Source organism: Ovis aries, chromosome 15 (genome assembly GCF_016772045.2).
Source record: "Ovis aries strain OAR_USU_Benz2616 breed Rambouillet chromosome 15, ARS-UI_Ramb_v3.0, whole genome shotgun sequence".
Taxonomy (NCBI): Eukaryota; Metazoa; Chordata; class Mammalia; order Artiodactyla; family Bovidae; genus Ovis; species Ovis aries.
In genome coordinates this window covers 41142912-41166006 of record NC_056068.1, presented here as the reverse complement: position 1 = coordinate 41166006, position 23095 = coordinate 41142912, and the positions used below count along the sequence as shown (strand labels likewise).

Sequence of the window (23095 nt, the reverse complement as noted above, 5' to 3'; positions counted from 1 at the left end):
GGAGCTGGATTTTGGAGGAATATTCCTTTCTCTGCCCAAGTCAGAAAAGGGCAGATGAGATGAGGGCCAGCTGGGGCACCAAGGCCTCTGGATCTGGGCATGGGTGGGAAGGCCATCTGTCTGCGAGGGCTGGAAAGGAGCTAGACATGTCTGTGTGCAGGGATGGGATGTCAAAGCAGCTCAAGCTCAGATTCAAACCACATGAGGCTAGGCACAGAGAGGCCGAGGCCCCACAGGCAGTCTGAGCTCTATTCCCCTGGTGATTCTGGAGCTTCTGGGAGGAGCAAGGACTTGGAAGAGGCCAGGGAGCTCACTTCAGTTCAGTTCAGGGGCATTCATAGCCAGTGACACACGGTTCCCAGAGGGGCAGGTGCCTGGCTAGGCCCTGATTTCTCGATGGTATTCCACGGCAAGCCGGGTCCTCTCCTCCTCCCTCTCCCAGTGCATTGAAGCAGCGTGCCTGCTCATCCTAGGACCCCCAGCCACACCTGCCTGCTTGTTTCGTCCACCCCACCAAACGCTGGGCTCCTGGGGGGCAGCCTCAGATTCTGTCCTGACAGGAGGTCGTGGGGGCCAGGCAGGGTCCTGAAGACCCCAGGGTCATGGAGGAGAAGGAGAAGGAGGAAGGAATGGCTAAACTTTCAAACTGCATCTCAGCCTCCGGTAACTCTCCTACCTGCCTCTTTCCCCCTTCTAGAATTTCTCCTCGCCATTCAGCTCCACAATTCCAGCCACTGCGGGCTTTCAAAACCCAGACCTAACGTTCCAATCCTCCATATGAAGCCTCGCCGTCCATGGGATCAGGTCCAGGCCCATCTGCCCCTCAGACACATGCCCAGGTGTGCCCCACGATGCCCGCCAGGGCCCCGCCACATGCACCGGCTGCAGCTCCCTGCGTGCGGCTTGGGTTTAGTGCCTTCAGCTTGCACCTCTGCCATTCCTTCTCCCTGGAATGGCCCCTCTCGACTCCTTTATGGAGCAAACTCTTACGTCATCTGCAGGAGCCAAGCTACGTACTATCTCTTCTGAAAAGCCACCAGCCCTGCCCCAACCCACCACCCCCAGCTTCCTGCATAGTGGCATACAACTCCCAGGAGGAAACTGAGAGCAGGGGCGAAGCAGAGTGACTGGAGGCAGCACAGAGCAGCCTGATGTGAGCCCCGACAAGACCCTCCAGATGGCACAGTCCCCATCCCACCCATCCAGGTCAGCCCCATTCATCTCCACGGGCTGATGTACCTACTTCTCTCTGTTGCCTCCAGCCTGCGAGTCTATTTTGCATCTAACCTGAGCTGGGAGACAATAGCCACTTCACCACCAAGTCCACGGCTAGCCTTCCTCCCTGACCACACATCTTCAGGACTCCCTCTGCCTTGTAATTTAAAGGTGGACAGAAAGTCCATATAGTCAAAGCTATGGTTTTTCTAGTAGTCATGTACAAATGTGAGATTTGGACTATAAAGAAGGCTGAGCATTGAAGAATTGATACTTTCAAATGGTGCTGGAGAAGACTCTTGAGAGTCCTTTGGACAGCAAGGAGATCAAACCAGTCAACTGTAAAGGAAATCAACCCTGGATATTCATTGAAAGGACTGATGTTGAAGCTGATGCTCCAATACTTTGGCCACCTGATGGGAAGAGCCGACTCTTTGGAAAAGGTCCTGATTCTGGGAAAAATTGAAGGCAGAAGGAGACGGGGGTGACAGAGGATGAGATGGTTGATGGCATCACCGATTTAGTGGACATGAGTTTGAGCAAGCTCCGCGAGAGGGTGAAGGACAGGGAAGCCTGGAGTGCTGCAGTCCATGCGGTTGCAAAGAATCGGACATGACTGAGCAACTGAACAACAGCAAGAGGGGAGATGCAGCCCTGTGCTGTGTCGCTCTGGGCTGGAAACCTGGCAGAGGAAAATGATAGAGCCTTCCACTGGGCACAGGGTGGGGTCACAACAGGCCACAGCTGGGACACGTGGGCTCCACCAGGAGAGAGGGATGGGGGAGGAAGACGTGTCCTCCATTCTAAGCCTCAGCCCTGACCCTGACCTTCTTTAGGGGCCACTTCTAACACCCTCACACTCTTACAAGTAGAAAAGAGAATCTGAAGTAGTTCAGGAGGAATAATAATAACCAGTGAGCGCCTTGGGTCTGTTATTTGACATCTTTGTGCCTCATCTGTGATCTTGGGCTAATGGTCCACAGCAAATCACACACAGTCGCTGTGATGACTGAATGAGCTGGTGTATGCCCGGCATCCAGGAAGTCTGGCACAGGGTGAACACTGTATGAACCTTGGCTAATTCTTCCTATGGGACAGAACTTTATCATTTGCAGCACGTGTCAAAGGTCACGTGGATAGGAAGGGGCAGGACCAGAGGCCCCAGTCCCTGGGCACCATTCCCTTTCACTGAACCCCACGCCCTGTGCAGGCCCAGCCTGGACTCTGAGCTGCATCCCCTACCTGCCCTTAGACGTGCTGGCATTTGCCTCCCGGTGCTGCTCCCCGGCATCTGCTTTTCTGGGGTCACAAAGTCCTGGTCTGGGCTCTCACTCCTGCTCTCCAAGTAGCCTGTGAATCTATGACTTATGTTGAAGTTGTCACTGAGAGTTGACCTTCACCATCCATTTAGGACCCAACTGAGGGTCTCTCTCAGGTCTATCTGGTTCTGCACACCCAGACCACAGGTCAGAGGTGCCCTGTGCCAGACTTGATGTAGCAGGACCTCCTCGTCCCCGTCCACCACTACAGGGGAGAGTGACTGGACGTGAGGGCTGGAATCCAGGTCAGGCCGACCGAACATCTCCTTCCTATGCCCGTCAGCCTCCTTCCAGGGTGGAAGCAGCTTGCTGGGAGTCTGGAGTCGGGGCCTCTGCCTCTACATCCCGCGAGTATAGACTTTCTGTTTCTGACTTCCCCAGGAGCATCTACCACGTGCAGCCCCCAGCAGCCCTGATGCTGTAAAAGAACCCCCTTACCTCCTGTGATGAGCGCTTTCCCTGTACTCTCTGGGAGGTGGATGCTCCTATCTGCGGGTGGAAATGGATCCTAATTTAGTGGATTCCCTAGGGGCTGGGGGCCTCTGGGCCAAGGCACGGGTTTTCTTCAAAGCTGGGTCATCACGGGCTGTCTCCAGCTGGCGCCCTGCTCCTGGGGCATCATTTTATAACTGGGCCATTGCAGAGCAGGAAGATAAATACAGTCCTCAGGATTGGTGGAGACTTAATAAAAGAATGTTTCTTGGTCACCAGTGTGCAGACTGCCCTTCACGAAATGGTCCCCAGACACTGCCCTTTGAGGAAACCTCATTTCCCACAGAACGACGAGGAAGGCAGAGTGGCTCACAGATCACAGGGGACCCAGCACTGTCTGGACCTGGGTTACTGGCTTACTGGCGCTTGTCAGAAGGGGTGAGTTTTGGAGTCAGAGACTCAGAGTTTCAATCCCAGCCCTGCCCCCTCGCTATGTGACTTCAGGCAGGGGACTCCCACCTCTGAGCCTGTTTCTTTATATCTAAAAATTAAATAAAATACCACTAAAGCAACAACAGTGACAACAATAATAATAAACTCCCTCAGAGCCAGGATGAGGAGTCAATGTGCTAACCAATTCCAACCCTTGCCCTCCACCCACCCGCCCCTGCCCCGCACACAAGTAGATGCTCACTAAATCCTGAGACTTGGCTCCTGTCCTCTCCTCCTCCACCCTCCCATCCCTCCCAGGCCTGGCCCCTCCCTGGTTCCTCCTGATGTTGCTCCTCCGGGCGGGGCTGCTACCTGAGAGAACTGCCAGTGGAGCTTCATCCTCTTGGCTTTGGCATAGCTGCACTCGATGAGCCGCGGCCGGCTGTTGACGTCCACCAGGCACCGGTTGTCATCGTCGTCCACCGTGGGGCTCAGGATGCCCACGTGGATCTGCTGGCTGCTCGTGTAGTACACATTCTGGGGAATGAGGTCAAAGGTTAACAGCCAGAGAGATGGGGAGGGTCTGCGGGGCATCTCCTCGGGCAGCTGGCCGAGAGAGCACAATCCAGTGACCTTCAAATAATCTTCCATTGCAACGGACAAGAAGAGCCCCTTTTACGTTGATTTAGTACAGCGCCTGGTCCAGAGGTACAACTGATACAAAATTCTCAAGAAATCAAACAGCCTCACTTTATGCAGCGTACTCAATTTTCTATACTTTTTTCATTGAAAAACAGTGGTCATAACCTTTAAATGGATTTCACCACCCACAGTTTAAAAAACACTGCTTGAATCCACTATTTGCAGGCTTGCTGACTTCTTCTTTCCATAAATATTTTGTGTAAGATGCTGCACTTGACCAGGAGTTAAAGAGCGAAAGACCTGGGCCACGTCTTAGGGAGCTCAGAGTTCTGTGGGAGGGGTGATATGTAATAGACAATTTCCACCCATCCTAAGACTGTGTAGAGCAGTTGGCAAACGTCTTCTTAAAGGGCCAGGTGGCAAATAAATATCTGGGGCTTTGCAGCATGCTGGGAGGTCTCCCAACCACCACCAGGTTCTGTGGTTCTCTAGGACTCAGAAGATTCAGCATATAGTTGCCCTCACAGCTATGATTTATTCTGGGGGAAAAGATATAAATCAAATAAGCAAAGGGAAAGGCATGTGGGCAAAGCCTGGAGGAAACCAGCTGTCAGCTCCCAAGGGTCCTTCCACAGCAGTCACAGAAGCTGCCCAGGAGTCCCCAGCAAGGAGCCAAGATAACGCTTGTGAAGGGTTATCTACCAGAGAAACTCTTAGAGGCTCAGCACCCGGCTTTTTACTGGAGGCTGGTCACACAGGCAGCCTCTGCTTGGTACATACCCATCCCAGACTTCCAGCAGGAAGGCAGGTGTTCAGCATAAACCATAGTAGTTGTATAATCAGTTTGGGCACAGTGAGCCACTTATACCATCTGTGGGAATGGTGGGAACCTTCCTGCAATCCAAGCTCCCAGATGCCAGTCAAGGGCCAACCATGTAAGCGGGCCTTTCAAAGGAGAGCAGTCAGGCTGCTGTTTCAACCATTTTTTGCACAAAGGGCCAAATGATCTGGAAAATCAGCTCTGTGATTGTAGTGCAAACACTGCCATGGGCAATACAAATGAGTGACTTTATTTGCATTGACCGGGGCTGACTCTGGTCTAGCGGAAAGCCACAGGACCTTGGCCTTCAAAGTTTTCAGTCACTTCCCCCAACCTTAGGGCAGTGGTTCCCAACAAGGACAGTCATAGGGTTTGTGAGCTCTCGTCCTGTGTCACCAAAGAAATTTAACACCCCAACCTCTGATTAGGTCGCATGGACAAATCAAGACCCCGTACTTCTCTGCTTTAGGTTAGAATTCAGGGTAGGCCCTATTGTTATCTTGATCTATTAAAAAAAAAAAAAACTCTCACTGGTAAATGTTTTTGATTAATTTCAGATGGTAAGAGGAAGTATTTCTTGTCTTAAAGAAGGTGATTATCGAGGACTTTTAAAACAGGGTGCAGAGCGTGAAAGGGACTGTGCGGGGAGAAGGGCAATGCACACGAGGAGAGCAAATAAGGGGTGGCCTTTCAGGGCCATGTTCTTCCTGAACTTCGGCATTCAGGGAAGGGGTGGAGAGACAGTCATCCTTCAGACGTTAAACAGAGCCTCAGGCCAGTGGATCAGCTAAGGCCCCAGCAGGAGACAGGCGTGCGCTCAGGTGGAGGAATCCAAGGAGAGCAAATACAGGCAGGGGGCTCAGTGGTGTGGGTCTAGGGGAAGGGAGCACAGGGGTAGTTTAGTTCCTTGGGACAGTAGCATGCAGCTGTTACCGTCACCAGGCTCAAAGGGATGAGAGGAGACAGCAAGTACCAGAATGTGTAAAAGTTACATGCAGAGATTTGTGAGAAGGGTCCAGGGAGGGAGAGGTTTGGGGTGATGGTGAGTGGTGGTTAATAACCACCCCAACATCACTCTCCCTTCCCCAGTCCGTTCCTCTGCTGGGTTGGCCCATTGGAAGAACCCAGCTGGAAGTCAGACGACATAGGAACCCATGGAAATTTCTGTAAAGTCAGCCTCCCAGGACAGAACAAAAAGGATGGAGAGACAGATTGTAGATGTTCATTACAGCTGGATTTGTTCTCCAAGGAAGTCTTATGAATCCATGGAAATGGACATCAAAACTACCAGAGTGACTGATTCTTCCCTTAAAAGAGGTAAGGGATGACCAAAGTTCTACGCAGAGGCCAAATGTAGAATGCCTGCCTTAATGTGGAAATGTGACTAGAACACAGAGCCAGGGAGGCCCTACTTTTTTATTGTATATTAGTCACTCAGTCGTGTCCGACTCTTTGTGACCCCACAGACTGTAACCCACCTAGTCGACACCTAAACTGGGTAAGACATGGGCTTCTCATCAGAATCCTGAGACTGTCCATCGGGTGGCCTGGCTTCCCAGTTCACCATCAAGGGGAGTTGATGACCTGCTGTGGCTTCCAGTTTACTGGCATTGAGGGAGAATTTGATGACTGGTAGGATTTAGGAAATTAAATTAGATGCAGGTAGGAATCTCATCCATCCATCCAATCATCTAACAACAAGTAATCTCTAAGTTGGGTCCTGAGGGTCCAAAGGTGAGAAAGCCATGGTTTCCTGTCCTGGATGAGCCAATAGTCAAGTTGGGGAAACTAACATATCAGGAAATAGTGGTCCTAAACACACTGATGTGAGAACTGTTATCACTTCCTCCATCTCTTACCCCAACTCTTGTGATGTTGAAAATCAATATAAAAGCTCACCAACTCCAAAAAGCCTTCCCTCAATGCACAAAAGCATGAGCCTGCTGCCAGAGCCTCTCTGAAAGATGCACAGCTATATATATGCCCTTGGGTTGAACACACCATACTCTCTCCTCAGGACAGTGTAGCTCTTAGTCACATAGCAGGTCAGGACCCGAATTTCCTGAAGCTCCGGGGTGTGGGCTGTCAGACAAGGACAGCCAGGAAGGCAGTTACTGCCACTCCATCCTTCATCCCTGTCACTAGCACTTGGCTCTCATTTCTAGGGTGGGCTCCACAGACACAGCAGCCGCCCAGGTAATAGCTGAAACCAGTTTTATCCACTTAGCTGCTCTGAGGTGCTTGGGGGAGATGCTCAGAGAGTCATGTGTGCACTTACTTACTATCTGGTACTGCTGTCATCAGAGCTGTTTATTACTCCAGAGTCTGGGAAATCACCATAAGGACAGACAGTTGTTTGTTATCAAAAAAGCAAGCAACAAAGTGCATCTCGAGTAGGGTAACCACCAGCCGGTCAGATCACAGGGCAACTTAGCAAAGAAGATTCTGTTAAGCTGTCACTTGGACACCTCGAAAGCCCAATCAGAAGTGGACTGAATCAATAAATGGCCTGAACACTAAAGAGGGAAACAGTTTTTTACAAGACAACATGCTTTTGGTGGCTCAGATGGTAAAGCATCTGTCTACAACACGAGAGACCTGGGTTTGAGCCCTGGGTTGGGAAGATCCCCTGGAGAAGGAAATGGCAATCCACTCCAGTACTGTTGCCTGGAAAATCCCATGGACAGAGGAGCCTGGTACGCTACTGTCTATGGGGTCGCAAAGAGTCGGACACGACTGAGCGACTTATCTAACTTCATGCTGTTAGTGCCTGTAGGTCCAGCAGGCCCAGCTATGCTTCTGAGCAACAGGGAAACTGGAGATTTAATAGGAGATTCACAGAGAAGGCAATGGCACCCCACTCTGGTACTCTTGCCTGGAAGATCCATGGATAGAGGAGCCTGGTGGGCTGTAGTCCATGGGGTTGCTAAGAGTCGGACACGACTGAGTGACTTCACTTTCACTTTTCACTTTCATGCATTGGAGAAGGAACTGGCAGCCCACTCCAGTGTTCTTGCCTGGAGAATCCCAGGGACAGGGAAGCCTGGTGGGCTGCCATCTATGGGGTCTCACAGAGTTGGACACGACTGAAGTGACTTAGCAGCAGCAGCAGCAGACTTAGAATTGTGATTCCTAGTGTGGGGCACTTTTGCCAACCAGAGGACATTTGGCCATGTCTGGGGACATCTTTGGTTGCTATGATGACGGTGGGAAAGCCTGATACTGGCGACTAGTAGGTAGAGGTCACGATGCTGCTCAGCACCCTACAATGCACAGGACAGTCCCCCGCAGCAAAGAACTATCCGGTCTCAAGTGTCGAGTGCTGCTATGCTTTATCCCAGTGAATCCTAGTAACGACTCTATGAGGCAGATGTTACCATCACCCTCATCTTGTGGATGAGGAAACTGAGGGACAGAGAAATTAAGAACTTGTCCAAAGACACGCAGCTGGAGAACAGTAGCTGAAATCTAAACCGAGGCAGTTTGATGCCAAAGCTGGGCCTGTAACCTCTCATCTTACTCGCCACCCTCCTCCCTCCCATTACTCCAGCACCAGTGACCAGGCTGGATGGGGAGAGGCCAGCTTGGAAGCTTCCATTGTGATCCTATGAGCAAAGGGTGGGGCGGGGCTGTCCTGAATTAGGGAACAGCCGCAGGCTGGATGATCCTTGACAAAAAGGCCTAGAATACAAGGTGCTACCAAGTGCTAAGACCGCAGCAGCCCTCCTGTGACTCGCATCAGAGGTGGAGGCCGAGCTGCTGCCCTGTCTGAGGGTGATTTGTGACTCCCCTGCCTCCCGGGGCACAGGTGCGCATCCCTGACCCCCAGCTCCTCCTCAGCCACAAATGCCTGCTTCAGCTCCCTGTCCTCTCAGCCCACACAGCTCAGCAGGGCTACAAACCCCATCTGACGCTGAAAGAGAAAAATCACCAGCGAGGGAACAGGACAGACATGTGGCAAGTCGGGTCTTATGCCGGGGGATCTTCCTGTCCCTCAGGCTAGGGTCAGGAGTAAGGACCCATCGCTGAGCTGGACGGCCAGCCAGGGAGCCTGTAGTGCCCTTTGGGGCACACTCCTGCCTTCAGGGTCACTGAGGCAAGGCTAGGCAAAGCCCCCGAGGGCGAGAGGTTCCCCTTGCTGTCACCTCATCTCCCAGGTAAGCAAGGGCCCCCGCCCTGCAGGAGGTGGCTGGGCCCCCTGCCAGCTGCGCCCAGCATCCCTTCTCTCCCTGGCTGGCTCGGAGCCGGGACCTGCCTCTGTCAGACTGAGGTGCAGCCTTCTAGACGCTCCAGCCCTCACTGTATAAAAGGTCACTCCCCTGGGGGTAGAAACACTTCGGGAAGGGAAGAGTGAGAAGAAAACAAACATTTGTACCCTGCACCAAGCCAGGGACCATCCACACCTGAGGTCATCCTCGGCTCTAGGGATGAGGAAACAGGCTGAGAGAGCTCTGAAGACCTTGCCAGCTGCACAGGCGGATGGTTCTGCTCCCTTTGTGATGAGGGGGAGATTCCCCAAGATGGCTGAGATCCTGGCAGTTCAGGGCTTTCCTCCCGCTCCCTGGGCCCAGCCGCCCAAAGGGGCCTCCCATCAGCCTGGCTGGAACTGGGGTGCCATCTCCCCCACAGCCCCGAACCCTCAGTTCAGGCAGGGGAGCGAGGATCCCCAAGAGCCCTCCTGAAATCACCCCTCGGAACCAGCAAGGGAACTGCCAGGTCATTTCCACCAGATCATTCACACTGAGTCCTGGGACTCCAAGAAGGGGGTCTCAGGGCCCCTGAAGGCACTCAGGTCTGGGAGGATGGCCCACTGGGTAGGGTTCTAGGACCCCCTCTCCCAGCCCAACCTGGGCTTGCTTTCTTATTCAACTCTCACATAACATTTTACTTGAACAAGAGTTTATGAAGAATTTACCAAAAAAGTTTGAAAACCGCTGATGTCAACCATGAGAACTTCATTTAGGAGAAGGTCATTAATGCCCAGTAAAGCTTCATCAGCTTAAACCCCACCAATCGGCACTTGTGAACACTGGACGACCAGCTTTAACTTCCTGTCTCCAATCTCCTCCAGGCCACTAGTCCCTCATTCCTATCATTCAGTCCCCTCTTCTGTCCAGACTCCCATACCTGCACTGGCATACCTTAGCCTCTGTGGAAAGGCTGCAGCCCTCATAGGAAATCATGGGATGGGCAGGCGAAGGGGTGCTGCTGGTGATAAGAGAGGGCCTCCTAGCAAATCAGGAACAGGGAGCAAAATGGGGTTGGATAGATAACTTAATAATACATTTTCAAGGTACAACAGAAGTACCGGCTCTCTGGCAAACAATGGCATGCCGATTTTGAGCAACTCTGTTTCTTCCATTAACTGAGGTTTCCTTGGCAACACTGCTGGCCTACAAGTAAGTGCCTTTGAAAAATGAGGTGTCTTAGAGACAGAGACACTCTCTCACCAGGAGATGGGCGCAGCAGTGGTAGCATTTGGCTAAAACATTCCTCGGCCTGGAGAAGGGTAAGGGGGAGGCAGGGGGAGAGGCAGATGGGGACACTCTCGACAAGAAGCTCCAGAACAGGAAGAAAACTCTTCCAGAGTGCTTTCATGGGAAAAGTGGGGTCTTTGTGGACATTTCTTAGGATACTTGGAGGGGATCTGTACCCTGGAGGACTGTGGTGGCCCAGCTCTGTGTAGGGGTGGATGTCACCCCAGGGGTGTGACAGTCTAAGGGTTGGAAATTACACTAATTGGGTGACCACAGAGTATCAGAATGGGGGTGTTGACAAAGATCATCAAAGGGTGAACCAACCTGGGGGCTGGAGGGTGGGCTTCCTGGACTAAGGGGTGAGTGCTGGGAGAGGAGAAAGATCTGTGAGCAAATGAAATGGGGGGAGGATAGAGAAATGAAGAGGACACAGTCCTAAATGCGATCAAGCTCGGGGGTGTTCTGCACGTCAGAATCACCTGCAGAACTTTAAAAACTATAAAACACAGCCTTAGGAGTGGGGCCCAGGTGATTCCAGTGAGCAGCCAAGGTGGAAGACTGGGTGTATCGAGGGGATGATGGCAGCCTAGGGAGGAAATGTAGGGCCAGCACCTATAACCAGCTTGCTTCCCAGCCTCCCTCTCATCGTGGGGGGCCAGTGGGATCTGTCTGCAGGGCATTGTTTGGAGGACTCTGAGAGGTTAGGATGCACCGTGTTTAGGACAACAGTTCTCAAAGTGTGGTCCCAGCACCAGACAGGAACTTGTTAGAAATGTATATTTTTAAGCCCAACCCCAGGCATGTTGAATCAGAAACTCTGAGAGTAGGATTCAGGAATCTGTGCTTTCACAAGTCCTCCAGCGAAGTCTGATATAAGTGAACATTTGAGACCTGCTGGTCTAGGAAATGGGGGGTCTGGTGGGCTTACAAGTCAAGAGGGCTCGGGTCTTCACTCAGCGACCCCACCCTCACTGACTAGCTGGAAGCCACTCCGAGCCTCAGTTTCCTGACTGCAGAATACAGCTGTGAGGATGACGAGCCTGATCAGTCCCCTCGTCTGGCCACAGGGACTGGGGCGGGAACAGGAAGCCAGGGAGAAAGGGAGAGGAGACCCAGGGGTCCTGCTGCCCTGCCTCAATGCCCCCATGCCTGGGGCCCCTCCCTGAGTCTGCCCGGCCAGTAGACCTATTGTAAGGATTCACAGAAGCAGCGGGCAGTATGCGGGCACGTCGGCTGGTTGGGGCAGATGGAGAAGGAACAGAGCCTTGCTTTCGTAAATTTCATTTTCGAGTGGTGACTGTGATGTTCGCAGTTTGTACTAGAAATGGCCTTTGTCTTCTTTACCAAGAACGAGCTGCTGGCCCTGCTGCAGGCGGGGCGGGCTGATTTAAGGGCTTGCTTACTGGTCATTAACCCCTCAACACGGAGGTTACCATGCTGAGAGCCGCAGGGCACTGATGCTAAATCAGGAACGGAGAGGACTCATTTCCAAGATGATCTTATGTTCACTAACCACAGGACCAGTTATATTTAAGGAATGGAAACATTTATAAACATTCTGCCTTGGTAACCCTGAAGGAGTGTACATGTGGAAAGCAAGATCCCTTGCTCAGGAACCCCCTTTCTGCCCCTGCCCTCGTGAGTCCAGGAGAAAACAGGTGGTGAGGCTAAGCACATGAACACCCCAGCTTTGTAACTGGCATGCAGCCCCTAGACAGCAATGCATCTAGTTTAAGCCAGCAAATACTCCTTCATGCCCTCTACGGTGTGGGCCTATGCCAGGCGGAGAGGGGGCAGGTAGAGCCTCCCTCAGGAGCTCTCAGACTGGAGGGGAGTCAGCCATGCTGAACAGGGCAGTCAGAATAGCCCCCTGGCCAAGCTTAGCACAGACTAGGAGCAGACCAAAGCGACTAGAACTGGGGGCCACAGCTGGAGTGACGAACTCTACTGGGGGCTGGTCAGTGAGCGATGAGCTCTGAGAACCGCCTAGGAAGAGAGCGTGGGTGCATGCTCAGTCGCTTCAGTCGTGTCTGACTCTTCGTGATCATATGGAGCGTAGCCTGCCAGGCTCCTCTGTCCATGGGATTCTCCAGGCAAGAATCCTGGATAGGGTTGCCATGTCCTCCTCTAGGGGATCTTCCAACCTAGGGATTGAGTCTCCTGTATCTCCTGCACTGCAGGAGAATTCTTTACTGCTGAGCTACCAGGGAAGCCCAGGAAGAGAGCAGTTTGCCCGTACAACTGACGAGGACAAGGGGCCTCTGGCAGAGCGACTGGGATATGCAAGATCACCGAGGCCCAGTGCTGCACTGCCATCTGGGGAAGGAGAATGCCTTGGGGGCGGGGAGGCGAGCTGGGGAAGCAGCTTGGGGTCTGCAGCACTTGGACAGTGTCCTGATGGCCATGGGGAGCTGTGACTCAGATTAACCAGCCCTCTGCTTGTCAGCACACCTGGGGGATCCTCAGAGGAGTCAAACATTTAAGGGGCCTGGCAGCCAGCTTGAGGTTAGAGGTGACTCAGGCTGCTGGGCAGGAGTATCTGGGAAAGCCTGGTGGTGGGCTGGCAGGGCAGCCAGGAGGAGAGGAGCTTCGGACTGAGGGGCGGTCTCTGAACACAAGACTGAATAGAAAAGGCTAAGTCAGGCCCAACTTTTGCCTCCCACTGTGTGCCTGACCCCCTGGAGGAGGGCATGGCAACCCACTCCAGTATCCTTGTCTGGAGAACCCCATGGACAGAGGAGCCTGGTGGGCTCCTGCAGTCTATAGGGTCACGAAGAGTCAGACACGACTGAGCGCCTTAGCGCCCGTGCAGCCCGTGCACCTGGCCTGAGCAGCTGGGGAGCAGTCACGGGCACGCTCGCCGGGCTCAGGAAGTCTGCCTTGATTCCCAGCTGTCTGTGTGTTTTCACGTTTCATCCCAGGCTTTGTGCCCGAAGCACAGGTGTCAGCTCTGTACCACCGCCTGTGAGGTTGTGTGCAGCCCAGCCAGTCCCATCAGCAACCCTAATCCCCTGCCTTGCACTGTCTGCTCTCCCTGGGTCTGCTGGGGTCTCCTGGCTAGGGAGTGTGTCCCAGTGAGCCCCTCAGCCTCAGGAGAGAGCCGAGTGACAGGAGTCACCCTGGAGTTCCTGCATGGAAACCGTGAGAAACCAGAGGCAAACCAGAAAAGAAGGCTGCTGTATTCCTGATGCTGAGAGTCTTATTCACTTTCTTGCAACTTGCTCATCCTAGCCATACAGGGAGGCCTGATCTACAGGCTGGGCAAGCAGAGCACCCCATTGCCTTGGTCCAGGGTTGGTTCCAAAAAGGGTATATGCCCCAGTCTGGGCCAATAAAAGCCCCCTCGCTTCCCTGTTTGTGGGGCCAAGCTGCGAGGCTCTGCTGCTCTTTCTCGTCAGGTGAGTTGCAGAAGCCCTTTCCTCTTTGACTAAGGAGGGAGTAAGTTTACACGTAACGGAAACCAGAGTCAACTAGTGGTGAGAGAAGGAGAGAGAGAGGGAGGGAGGGAGAAAGTTAGGTAAACGCCTTTCAACCCCGTGGATCCTGCCCTACCTAAAGCTGGGACAGACATGAATTTGTCAATTACATTAGGTGATAAAAATCCACTTTGCATTTAAGTTGAGTTGACTTTTTGTCACTTGGAACTAAGAATCTCAACTAATACAGAAGATACGGAGACCTTTCCAGAATACCAAAGGGAATGAGGCAAAAGGTTCATGGAGTCATTTAGCCCAGTAGTCCTTGGCACAGGGTGAATGCAGATATCATGCATGTATAACATTTATTCAGTCTTATATTTATTATAAGAATGTTTTCAAATACAGTACTGAAGTTTTGAATGTCTGCTTTTTTTTTTTTTAAACAAGGAAATCTCTCACTCATCTGCATGCCAGTATGCTTTCTTTAGGGAATGAGAAGCTAGTGAGGCGAGAAGTTCACATGGCCCTAGTAAATCCCTGGGAGTGGGCTGAGTGTCTGAACATTATTCATTATGTGGGTGTAAGTGGAGAATTTAAGAGTTGCAGAGGGAGCCCAGGTTTAGGGCAATAAGATCAGCACTGGTCCAGGATAAGGCAAGGAACGGCTGCCCTGGAACCGGGCTTGATGGCCGAGCCCATCGTTTTCTGCAGCCTCCAGTGTCTGTCTCGAGGGGGCAGTGCCTGCCAACTGCCCCAGCCTGGACCTCAGCCCCACACCCAGTTCTGCTCCTGCCAGCCCTCCCTTACCCCTCCTGCAGAGTCTCTGTCTGCACCCCACACCTGACAGCTCTGTCCAGCAGAATCCCATGGATGGAGGCTGCAGATGAAGGCTACTTCAGGCAGAAGCACACTGCCGAGGGACAGATCAATAGCCCCATCCATAGCAATGGCCAGTGAGGTGGGTCAGGGCCTGGCGGCTGCAGACGGCGCTTGTCACAGAGAGGAAGCTTGGCGAGGATGGGTGCTGCTGTCAGAAGCAGGCAAGGAGGGCAGACCCAGCGACTGGTGCCGGCAGCTGCAAAGAGGCAGGACTGAGCCTGTGATGCCTAACAGTGACCCATCTCCTCCGAGGATGGGCTCCTGGCAGTCTGTATGCTGCGACACTACCACCTGCCCACTGGGGAAAATAGAACTGTTAAGGGGTTGAGAATCCTCCCTCCTCCCAGGAATTTAAATCATGAAATGGAGAGACAGAGATGAGGCAGTGCGATAGCTATTAATAAGACACATTTAGGGGAACTCCCTAGAGAAGATCTGTGAACTTGTATTGCTGAGGGCTGCCCCATTTCTGCCTTTCCCCAGGCAACCCTCCTTTTGAGTCTATAAATGAATCACTGTCGGCTTTCTCTAACGGCAACCACCCTTTGTGTTTCGCTTAAGCGGCCCGTGTTAGTTTCAGCTCTCCTTGAAGACCGCCACTCCTTTCTACCAAGTCCAGCTGTCCAAGTGAAAACAGCTGTCTGTTGCTCATCTGTGTTTCTCTGTCTTCAAGAAAACTCACTCACCTGCTGTCTGCCTGCTGGTCCTTTGTAGGTCCTTATTCTGGAAGGTGCTTTTCAGAACCCTTTAAAGCTGTGTCTGGTTGTCTACCACCCGCTCCATCTGCTCTCCGACAAACAGCTAAGATGGAGCACGTCACATGCCCTGAGGGAAACGCGCCCTGGCATTCCTCTCTTCAAAACACAATGTCGGCCAACTCTGCATCCGCCTGTGACAATCAATGCTGGCTCCTTAGCACCTCTAACAGATCGACTCACTGTCCTGTCCTGCCACCCCGTGCCTCCCTCCAGACTGAGCTCTGATATGTCCCTTCATCGTTAGTGTCAGACTGGGCCACGTGTCTTTAACCAATGGAACGTGAGTGGGAGAGACGCGTGTCGTTTCCAGTCGGAAGCTTTAAGAGCAATCATGTCATCTGCCATGTCTCCTTTTGCTCTCGGCCACTGGATGGGCAGTGTCCCAGAGTAGGGCTGCTCCGCTGGTCCCAGACAAAGACAGGTGACACAGAGCCATAGCTGAATCCTGATGTCCGTGTAGCCTGAGCAAGAGCTGAGTACTTTTTGTTGTGAGACCTTGAGATTTGGGGGTCATCAGCCTAAGTTGAATGATTAAGAAACTGATTCTAGATAAGGAGGACTGTCAAATCCTAAAATGTGAGACACTGACTTTGAAGCCACAAGGTGGGTGGTGAGGAACAACCCCTGGAGGCTGTAAAGACGGTGACCTCTTTTATGCAGTGGTGAAATACTTGACTAGACTGTTGCCTGCCATAAGCTGGTAGACAAAACATGGCAAGTGAGCTTGTGCTTTCGATGAAGAGCACGCCTTTGTTACTGTCGGCTGCTCGTGACAAGCACAGCAAAAGGAAGATAAGGTCAAGAAAGACTTGGACATGGAGCATGATAAAGAAATGTTTGTTATTGTAAGGCACTGGGATTTCGAGGTCATCTGTTACTGGAGCATAACGAAGCCTGAACCGGCTGACACACCTATTTCGCTATGCTCCCTCAGCAAATAATCACACACAGATAGAATCACAAAATGCGATGCGTGCGCTTAAAGACAAGTAACAGGGGTTTGCAAAGTATATACCGAGAGGACTTGCTCCAGCAGGGAAGGGGAAGGAGAGGGATCCAAGAAGGACTGACTCTGGATGCATGTTCCCAGTCTCATCATTCATTAGTTGTGTGACTGTAGACATTGACTTGGCCATTCATTCTTTTGATTTACTCATCTGTGAAAGCAGGAGATAGTAACAGTACCCACGGCATGTTGATGGGGGACTGCCTGTACTAGTTAACGTTAGCCATTAGTAATGTTCCAGCAACGTCGCCCTCTCCCAATCAGATTCCAAGATCTCTGAGGGCTGGGACCGTGCTTGTCTTGCTCATGATTGTATCTCTCTTATCCAACCCTGAGCTTGATATGTAACATATACTCAAAACATATTAGTTGATTAGATGAATCAGTTACTAAACTATTCCAGGGACAGTGAACTCCAGCTCAGACATCCATCCAGGCTCCCTCCCTGGTGCCGGTCACATTCCTTACTCTTAAGAGTCCTCTAGGCTTCTTTCTGTTTAGTTTTGGACTGGTACCTTGTAGCTTCATGTAGCCTTGTGGATTAGCAGTTTGGCCAAGAAAAGGATTCTCTTTCCAAGATTCTCAATATTTGCTCCAGTGCACAGTCTGTGCCAGGCCTAACTCTTACCGGGCCCTCATGAGTAATGAGGGACTCACTCCCTTCCTGCCACACTACAGCTGTTAGCCTGCACTGAATTGGGAAGATCTTATTAACAGAATGTTCCCAGGGAGAGCGTGTGTGTGTGTTTCATAGAGTTTTTAACATGCGGTCAATGGTGACCTAGACTCACCAGTAATCTCAGTGATCTGGAAGATGGAGGAAAGAATACGGTAATAAAATCTATGGGTTAAGATCCAGCAGGGAGAAGTTAGCCCAGAAAAATGGACTTCCTGAGGATGGAATATTGGTGCTTGATTTCAATTTGCAAATATAACTCTTTCTATTTCATATGCTCCAACACCATCCCCCATGCCATCACTCTTCCCTGGGAAGAGTATAACCTGACGTACTGGGGGGAAAAGGTCCAGCTCACATCTTTACCGGATGTCACAGGCCTCAGACAGCAATGCCTGACGGGCTGCGCTAGGACCGGGAAACTGAGGCCGTTCCTCTGGGGACTCCTCTTCTTGCCGTCCCACAAGATGGGCACTCAGTTACTATTTTTTGTATGAATGAATGAACAAATGAATGAGTGAATTAATGAGATAATACAAAGGGAACACAATAGGACATTGTGATATATTATAAAAATAGTTACAGATTTTCCTCATCCTTGCACTGAACCACTTTGCAATGTGACTTTGTTACCCCTCCTTTCAAAGATGGAGTCTGTTTCTCTGCCCGTTGAGTTTATGCTTGGCTGTGTGACTTTTCCGACTCCTGAAAAACTTTCCATAGGCAAACATCAGCCAAGCAGAGACAGGAAAAACATTCATGTGGTCATGCTTGCTGCTTTTTGCTGCCCTCAGAATCCCTGTCATGAGCATCCTGTGAAGCAGCCTGGAGCAGCCTATTGGATGAGAAATCACACACAGCCCAGAAGCACCATCACTCCAGCAGACAGTCAACCCACCTCCAGAAGCTGACTCAACTAGCTAACCAGCAACTGGCCACAGCTGCCTGACAGAGCCCAGCAGAAGACAGGGCCAGCACAGCCCAGCCCAAGCTGTGGACCCTCAGAATCTTGAGATAAGTCAGCAGATGTGTCTTAAGCCACTAAACCCTGGGGTAGTTTGCTATGTAGCAGCAGTGTACTGATCCAGGTAGCTCACTTCACAGGTGTATCAAGGACGCTAAGTGTTTTACAAACACAATTCCTTAATCCTCAAAATAACCCTGCATAAGTGGGGTGTTATCCATTGTTAGGTGAGAAAACAGAATTAGATAGAGGTAAACAGACAGCAAATGGCAGAGCTGGGAGCTGAACGCGGGTCATCTGGCTCCATAGCCCAGCTCTCACTCACTCCAATATCCTGCTTTTCACTAAAGAAAGAAAGGAAGGCTCGATTCCACCCCTTCCATGTGAGCTGCACTCCTGACATGTCTTCCTGCCCTGTTTTTTCCCCATGCATCCTACTCTTCATTTAGGGTCCAGGCGCAGCTCCTCCTCCAGGAGGCTTCCCTGACTCCAGGTTGCCAAGACCCAGCCCTCTTTCCCCTTGGCAGCTGAGACTCTGATTGCTTTTCCCAGCTGGAAGGAGGCTTCACGGAGTCCTGCTGGCCCTGGACCGAAAGCAGCATGGCGTGACCAGGACAGAGTTCTACTGCAGGTGTGGTGTGCGGTCTCCACACTGTACCCATGGAGCGAGCTTTGGAAGTGGGTGCTTCGTCCTGACCACACAACCTGGGGGCTGAGGGGGGCTGCAGTGGCAGCAGGAAAAGGGACGTGGTCCCCCCACATTCTTTCCCTCTCACCCTCCCAGCTCCCATGGGGCCTAAATGTGCACCTAAGGTTTAATTTGTGTTGTCTGTACGGGACTTTCTCACCCTCTCTTACCCCCGATATGTTCTGTGTGTACTTCTTCTCCTGATTGATCTTTCCTTATTTGCTCTCCTCCTAAGCTTTACTTTGAGTCTTCTGAAAACACCTATTAAAATCCTGGTGTCTTTCAAAGACAGTCCTTCCCAACCAAAAGGGCCTTTGCCTGTCTAGATGGTTAGGCCCTTCAAGATGGCTATTCTCTTGCTCTCTACAGGTCCCCGCCTTCACTCACATGACTATCCAATCCTCTTACTTATAGGGCTTAATAAACCCCTGGCAACTGATGAGTCTACCTGACATCAGTTTGCCCTATAGACAGTGGCCTCCTTCCCCTCCTAGCAGCAGAGCCTGCTGCCATGTCCTGTCCACCATCTGCTGCCCATGGTGGGGTGTCGCCCTTTGCGTAAGATCCCTGGGTCCAATGAGCCACTGATGTCTCTGTCGCTGTCCCTGGGCTTTTTCTTCGGTCTCGAGGCTAAGCAACTACAAGGCTGGCAGGCCTATGGGATATAGCCCTACACTGTCCCTACCAAAATAGCTTTCCTGGAGGGTGCCACCACTCTTGAGTGCTTCTGAAATGTGCTGATACTCTCATCAGGGACATGGGATGGAGCCGACCCTCTCCTCTCCCTGTAGCTCTCCTTCCAGGCCTCAGCTCCTCCATCCTGGCATAAAAACATCTCCGCCTGAAGCATCAGACATTAGACACCACTGCACTCTGCACACTTTGTGCTCATCAGATGCTTCCCAGGTAGCTGTCACATCCATCAAGGTCTTTGGCATCAGGCTCATCCCTCTATATTCCACCAGCAAGACTTTGGCTTCTCAGTCAATGAATCCACCATGGCCTCAATTCCAGGGAGGGCCACCCACCCCCAGGCCCCAGCCCTCAGTGCCTGAACTGCTGCGCCCCTGAAATCTTAATCTTGATGACTCCCTCTTTTACTTCCCAAATGCCTTCTCATCAACCTGAAACCTTCAGAATGATAACCCTTTTCTACCTTCCTCTCCCTTCTGGCCTCTCAAGTCCCTAGAAAGGCTGTACTCACATTCTTGCAATCATCCCCTTGCCATCATCTTCAAGTCTTTACTTCCTCATTTCTTTCTGTCTTTCACACCCTGTAAACCCTACCTCTGCAGCCTCATTCGCCTTCTCCACCCCTGTACCCTGGATGTAGCGTGCGTGTTGTGTAGATTCAGTCATGTGTGACTCTTAGCGGCCCTATAGACTGTAGCCTGCCAGGCTCCTCTGTTCATGGAATTCTCCAGGCAAGAATACTGGAGTGCTTGGCCATTTCTTCCTCCAGGGGATCTTCCCAACCAGGGAAAGAACCTGTGTCTCTTACGTCTCTTACACTGGCAGGTGGGTTCTTTACCCCTAGCACCACTTGGGAAGCCTCCATCCTTTCTGTAACTCCAAGAAAAATCATAGCACTGGGCAAGTTAGACCCATCACAAGCTCCTGGTTTTCAACATCAACGGGGCCCTGCAGCAATACCTGGTGTTCCCTCTTCAGGTGCCTGCCGAGCCTCTGCACCCCTTCCCCTGAGCATGGTTCCTAAATTTTCTTTACTCTTGAATGCAGCCAGATCCCCTCACTTTACTTGCAAGGCAGCTGCCAACTTATTCCTTTTGAGCCTCCCTCCATCCTGCCCTTGAGCCCCAGAGGCAACTGTTCTTCTCCAATCCCAGTGCTCACTCCTGGCCTTGGACCCCATCCTCTCCCATCCCTGCTCTATGCCCATCCTGAGAATGTGGCTTCATCCTCTTTCCAGTAGACACCTTTCTCTATAGACTTCTCTTCATCAATCTCAAAACAAGTTCCTTTATTGCTTTCCTTAAAAAGCAAATCTTAAAACACATGGTCCTATCTCAACCCCACTTGCTTCTAAAAGGCAGCCCCTTTCTCCATCCTTTCATAGCAAACTTGGAGGAAGAGCAGTCTACACTCATTGGCTGCTCCTCATTCACTTCCCTGGATGGAGACTCTCTAGCTACCAGATTCTTCTAGTCTTTCCATGACTACCACGTACACCATAGGGGATAGAATGGCCCCATCACATCAGTAGTCCTCATTTTCCAGGGCAAAATTTGTGTGCATACACACGTGTTAGGCCTCTTCAATCGTGTCTGACTCTGCAATCCCGTGGACCGTAGTCCGCCAGGATCCTCTGTCCCTGGGGATTCTCCAGGCAAGAACATTGGAGTGGGCTGCCATGCCCCCCTCCAGAGGAATTTCCTGACCCACGGATGGAACTGGCATCTCCTGTGACTCCTGCATCGCTGGTGAATTCTTTTCTGCTCAGCCACCCGGGAAGCCTGCCAGGGTGAAACTTGCCACCCCAGAAACCCCCAGGGGGATTGAGAAGGTGAATATTGATCAGCCCATATTGTGGTCATCACTTAAAAGGCTTACATTTTCCATGAATTTAGTCATTTCTGTATCCAACACAAATTTGTTAAGCACCTATAATGCCCCAGATAAACATGACTGTTTTCTGAGTAGCCCAGGATGTTCCGAGGAGCTAGAGATACTGCAGAGACATAAATGTGTTTTGTAGGCTCAATTCTACAAGAATTAAGACCAGCAGGTCCTTTTTCCTGCAGAAAAAAGTTATGAAATTTTCCTTTTAAGTATGTCCTTCACCCAAGTCAACCCCACTCCCACACATGTTCCTGCAGTTCAGAGTGTATTTTTGAGCAAGAAAAAAAAATAAAGCTGTTTTGGTGATAGATTTAGAGAGCCCAGCTCTGTTGAAATTCCCAGTGTATTAACACAGTGCCAACCTCAGGGACTCCGCTAAAACTCGACACTGGCAGGGCTAATGTACAGCAGTGAATAGACTTCAAGAAAAGCAGCTGGGACAAAGGCAATGTGGGGACAATGGAGGTAGCTGGGAAAATCAAAGAGAAGACTCCATTTCAGCCCATGATATATTCTGAGCACGTCTACTTAGAAACTTTCTTGAAACAGACAAGCATATTCTTAAGCTTTCCTGATGTAAACACAATTCAGACATCCCCACTCAATGCAACCAGCCATTTTCAAGTCCCCACGCCTATTTCTTACACTCCTTTGTCACATTCTTAGCGAGGGGTGGTACGACCTCCTCAAGGGGACCCTTGGGAATGCTTGGGGGATGATTTGGTCCCACGCTGACACTCGTGATAGTTAGGGCCCAGGGATGCTAAACATCCTGCATTGAGGAGGACAGTTCCATGCAGTGAAGAACTGCCCCAGCCAAAATGCCACAACCATCCTAGTAAGAAGCAGCAGGAGGGGGCAGCCCACTTCTTGATGGCTAGTGCTTTGTGCAAAGGGCAGTGGAGAACTCATATAGACTATGCAGAAAACTCCCCACTCCCTGCTCCAAATGGATGAAAGAAAGAGGGAGTGCCCTTGAACAGATGTGGACTGTACCTGTCTGTTCAGGAGTAGTCTCTCCCAAGACGGAATGCCTGCAACTTACATTCTGTCACTGGCTTAGTGTTCTGATCCTGGGCTCTCCTCAGTGCAGTTGTGCAAAAGCAGCTTGAGTCAGGGAGTGAGTTATAGAAAGCTCTGAGGGCGGGATATGTGTGTAAGTACAGCCCTGCCAATAGGACAACCCTTAGATTCTGAGAGTCTTTCTTGCTGGGGGTTGGGTCAAATGGAAAGGTAGCTGATGACTGGGTGACTTGAACGTGTCACCTGATTGCCTTGACCCCGGTTTCGCTCCTGTACACACGGAGTAATAGCAGCACCTACTTTCCAGGGCTCTTGGGGATTTCAACAGAGATTATACACACAGAGCATTTAGAAAAATGCCTAAAAACAGTAAACAATAAATGCAGGCTCTCATTAGCATTATCTTTAGGTAGACTAGCAAGTTCCTCAAACTGCTGAGAGATTGCCCCAACCAGAACAAGAAGCCACGTTACTCAGCCCAGTTCTGTGCCAGGCTTGGTGCCAGACACACAAGTTTGTTACTTAACTCGAAGTACCCACCCCCATTTTCCTGATCAGGAAGCTGAGGCTCAGGGAAGTAAAGTGACTTGTCAGAGAACACAGAACCAAGTCCTGGGAGGCTGGTTCAGTGACCCGTTTGCAAGGCCCAAGGCCTGGGAGGCAAAGCTCTCTAAGAGTGGTGGGCTGGTGGTGGGCGGGAGGCTTGGACTCTGGCTAGTGAGCTGGAACTGGTTTCCTCATTGCTGGCCCACTATGGGGCCTCTG

At 51.4% G+C, this 23095-nt stretch overlaps 1 protein-coding gene across 4 annotated transcripts in view; it reads right to left on the bottom strand.

The window, feature by feature from the left end:
- GALNT18 (polypeptide N-acetylgalactosaminyltransferase 18) overlaps nucleotides 1–23095 on the bottom strand; it is a 354952-nt gene that overhangs the window by 13150 nt on the left and 318707 nt on the right. For 2 of the 4 annotated variants that reach the window (XR_003591776.2, XM_027979391.2), the window contains exon 10: nucleotides 3771–3935. The exons of 1 other annotated variant lie outside the window; for it this stretch is intronic. Coding sequence is in view for 2 of the 3 variants with exons in the window: in XM_027979391.2 (XP_027835192.1) it covers nucleotides 3771–3935 (165 nt within the window). In the remaining variant the exon portion in view is untranslated. Of the gene's footprint in view, nucleotides 1–2972; nucleotides 3024–3770; nucleotides 3936–23095 lie in introns of all 4 variants that reach the window. One more of the 4 variants, XM_027979390.2, reaches the window with a different exon arrangement.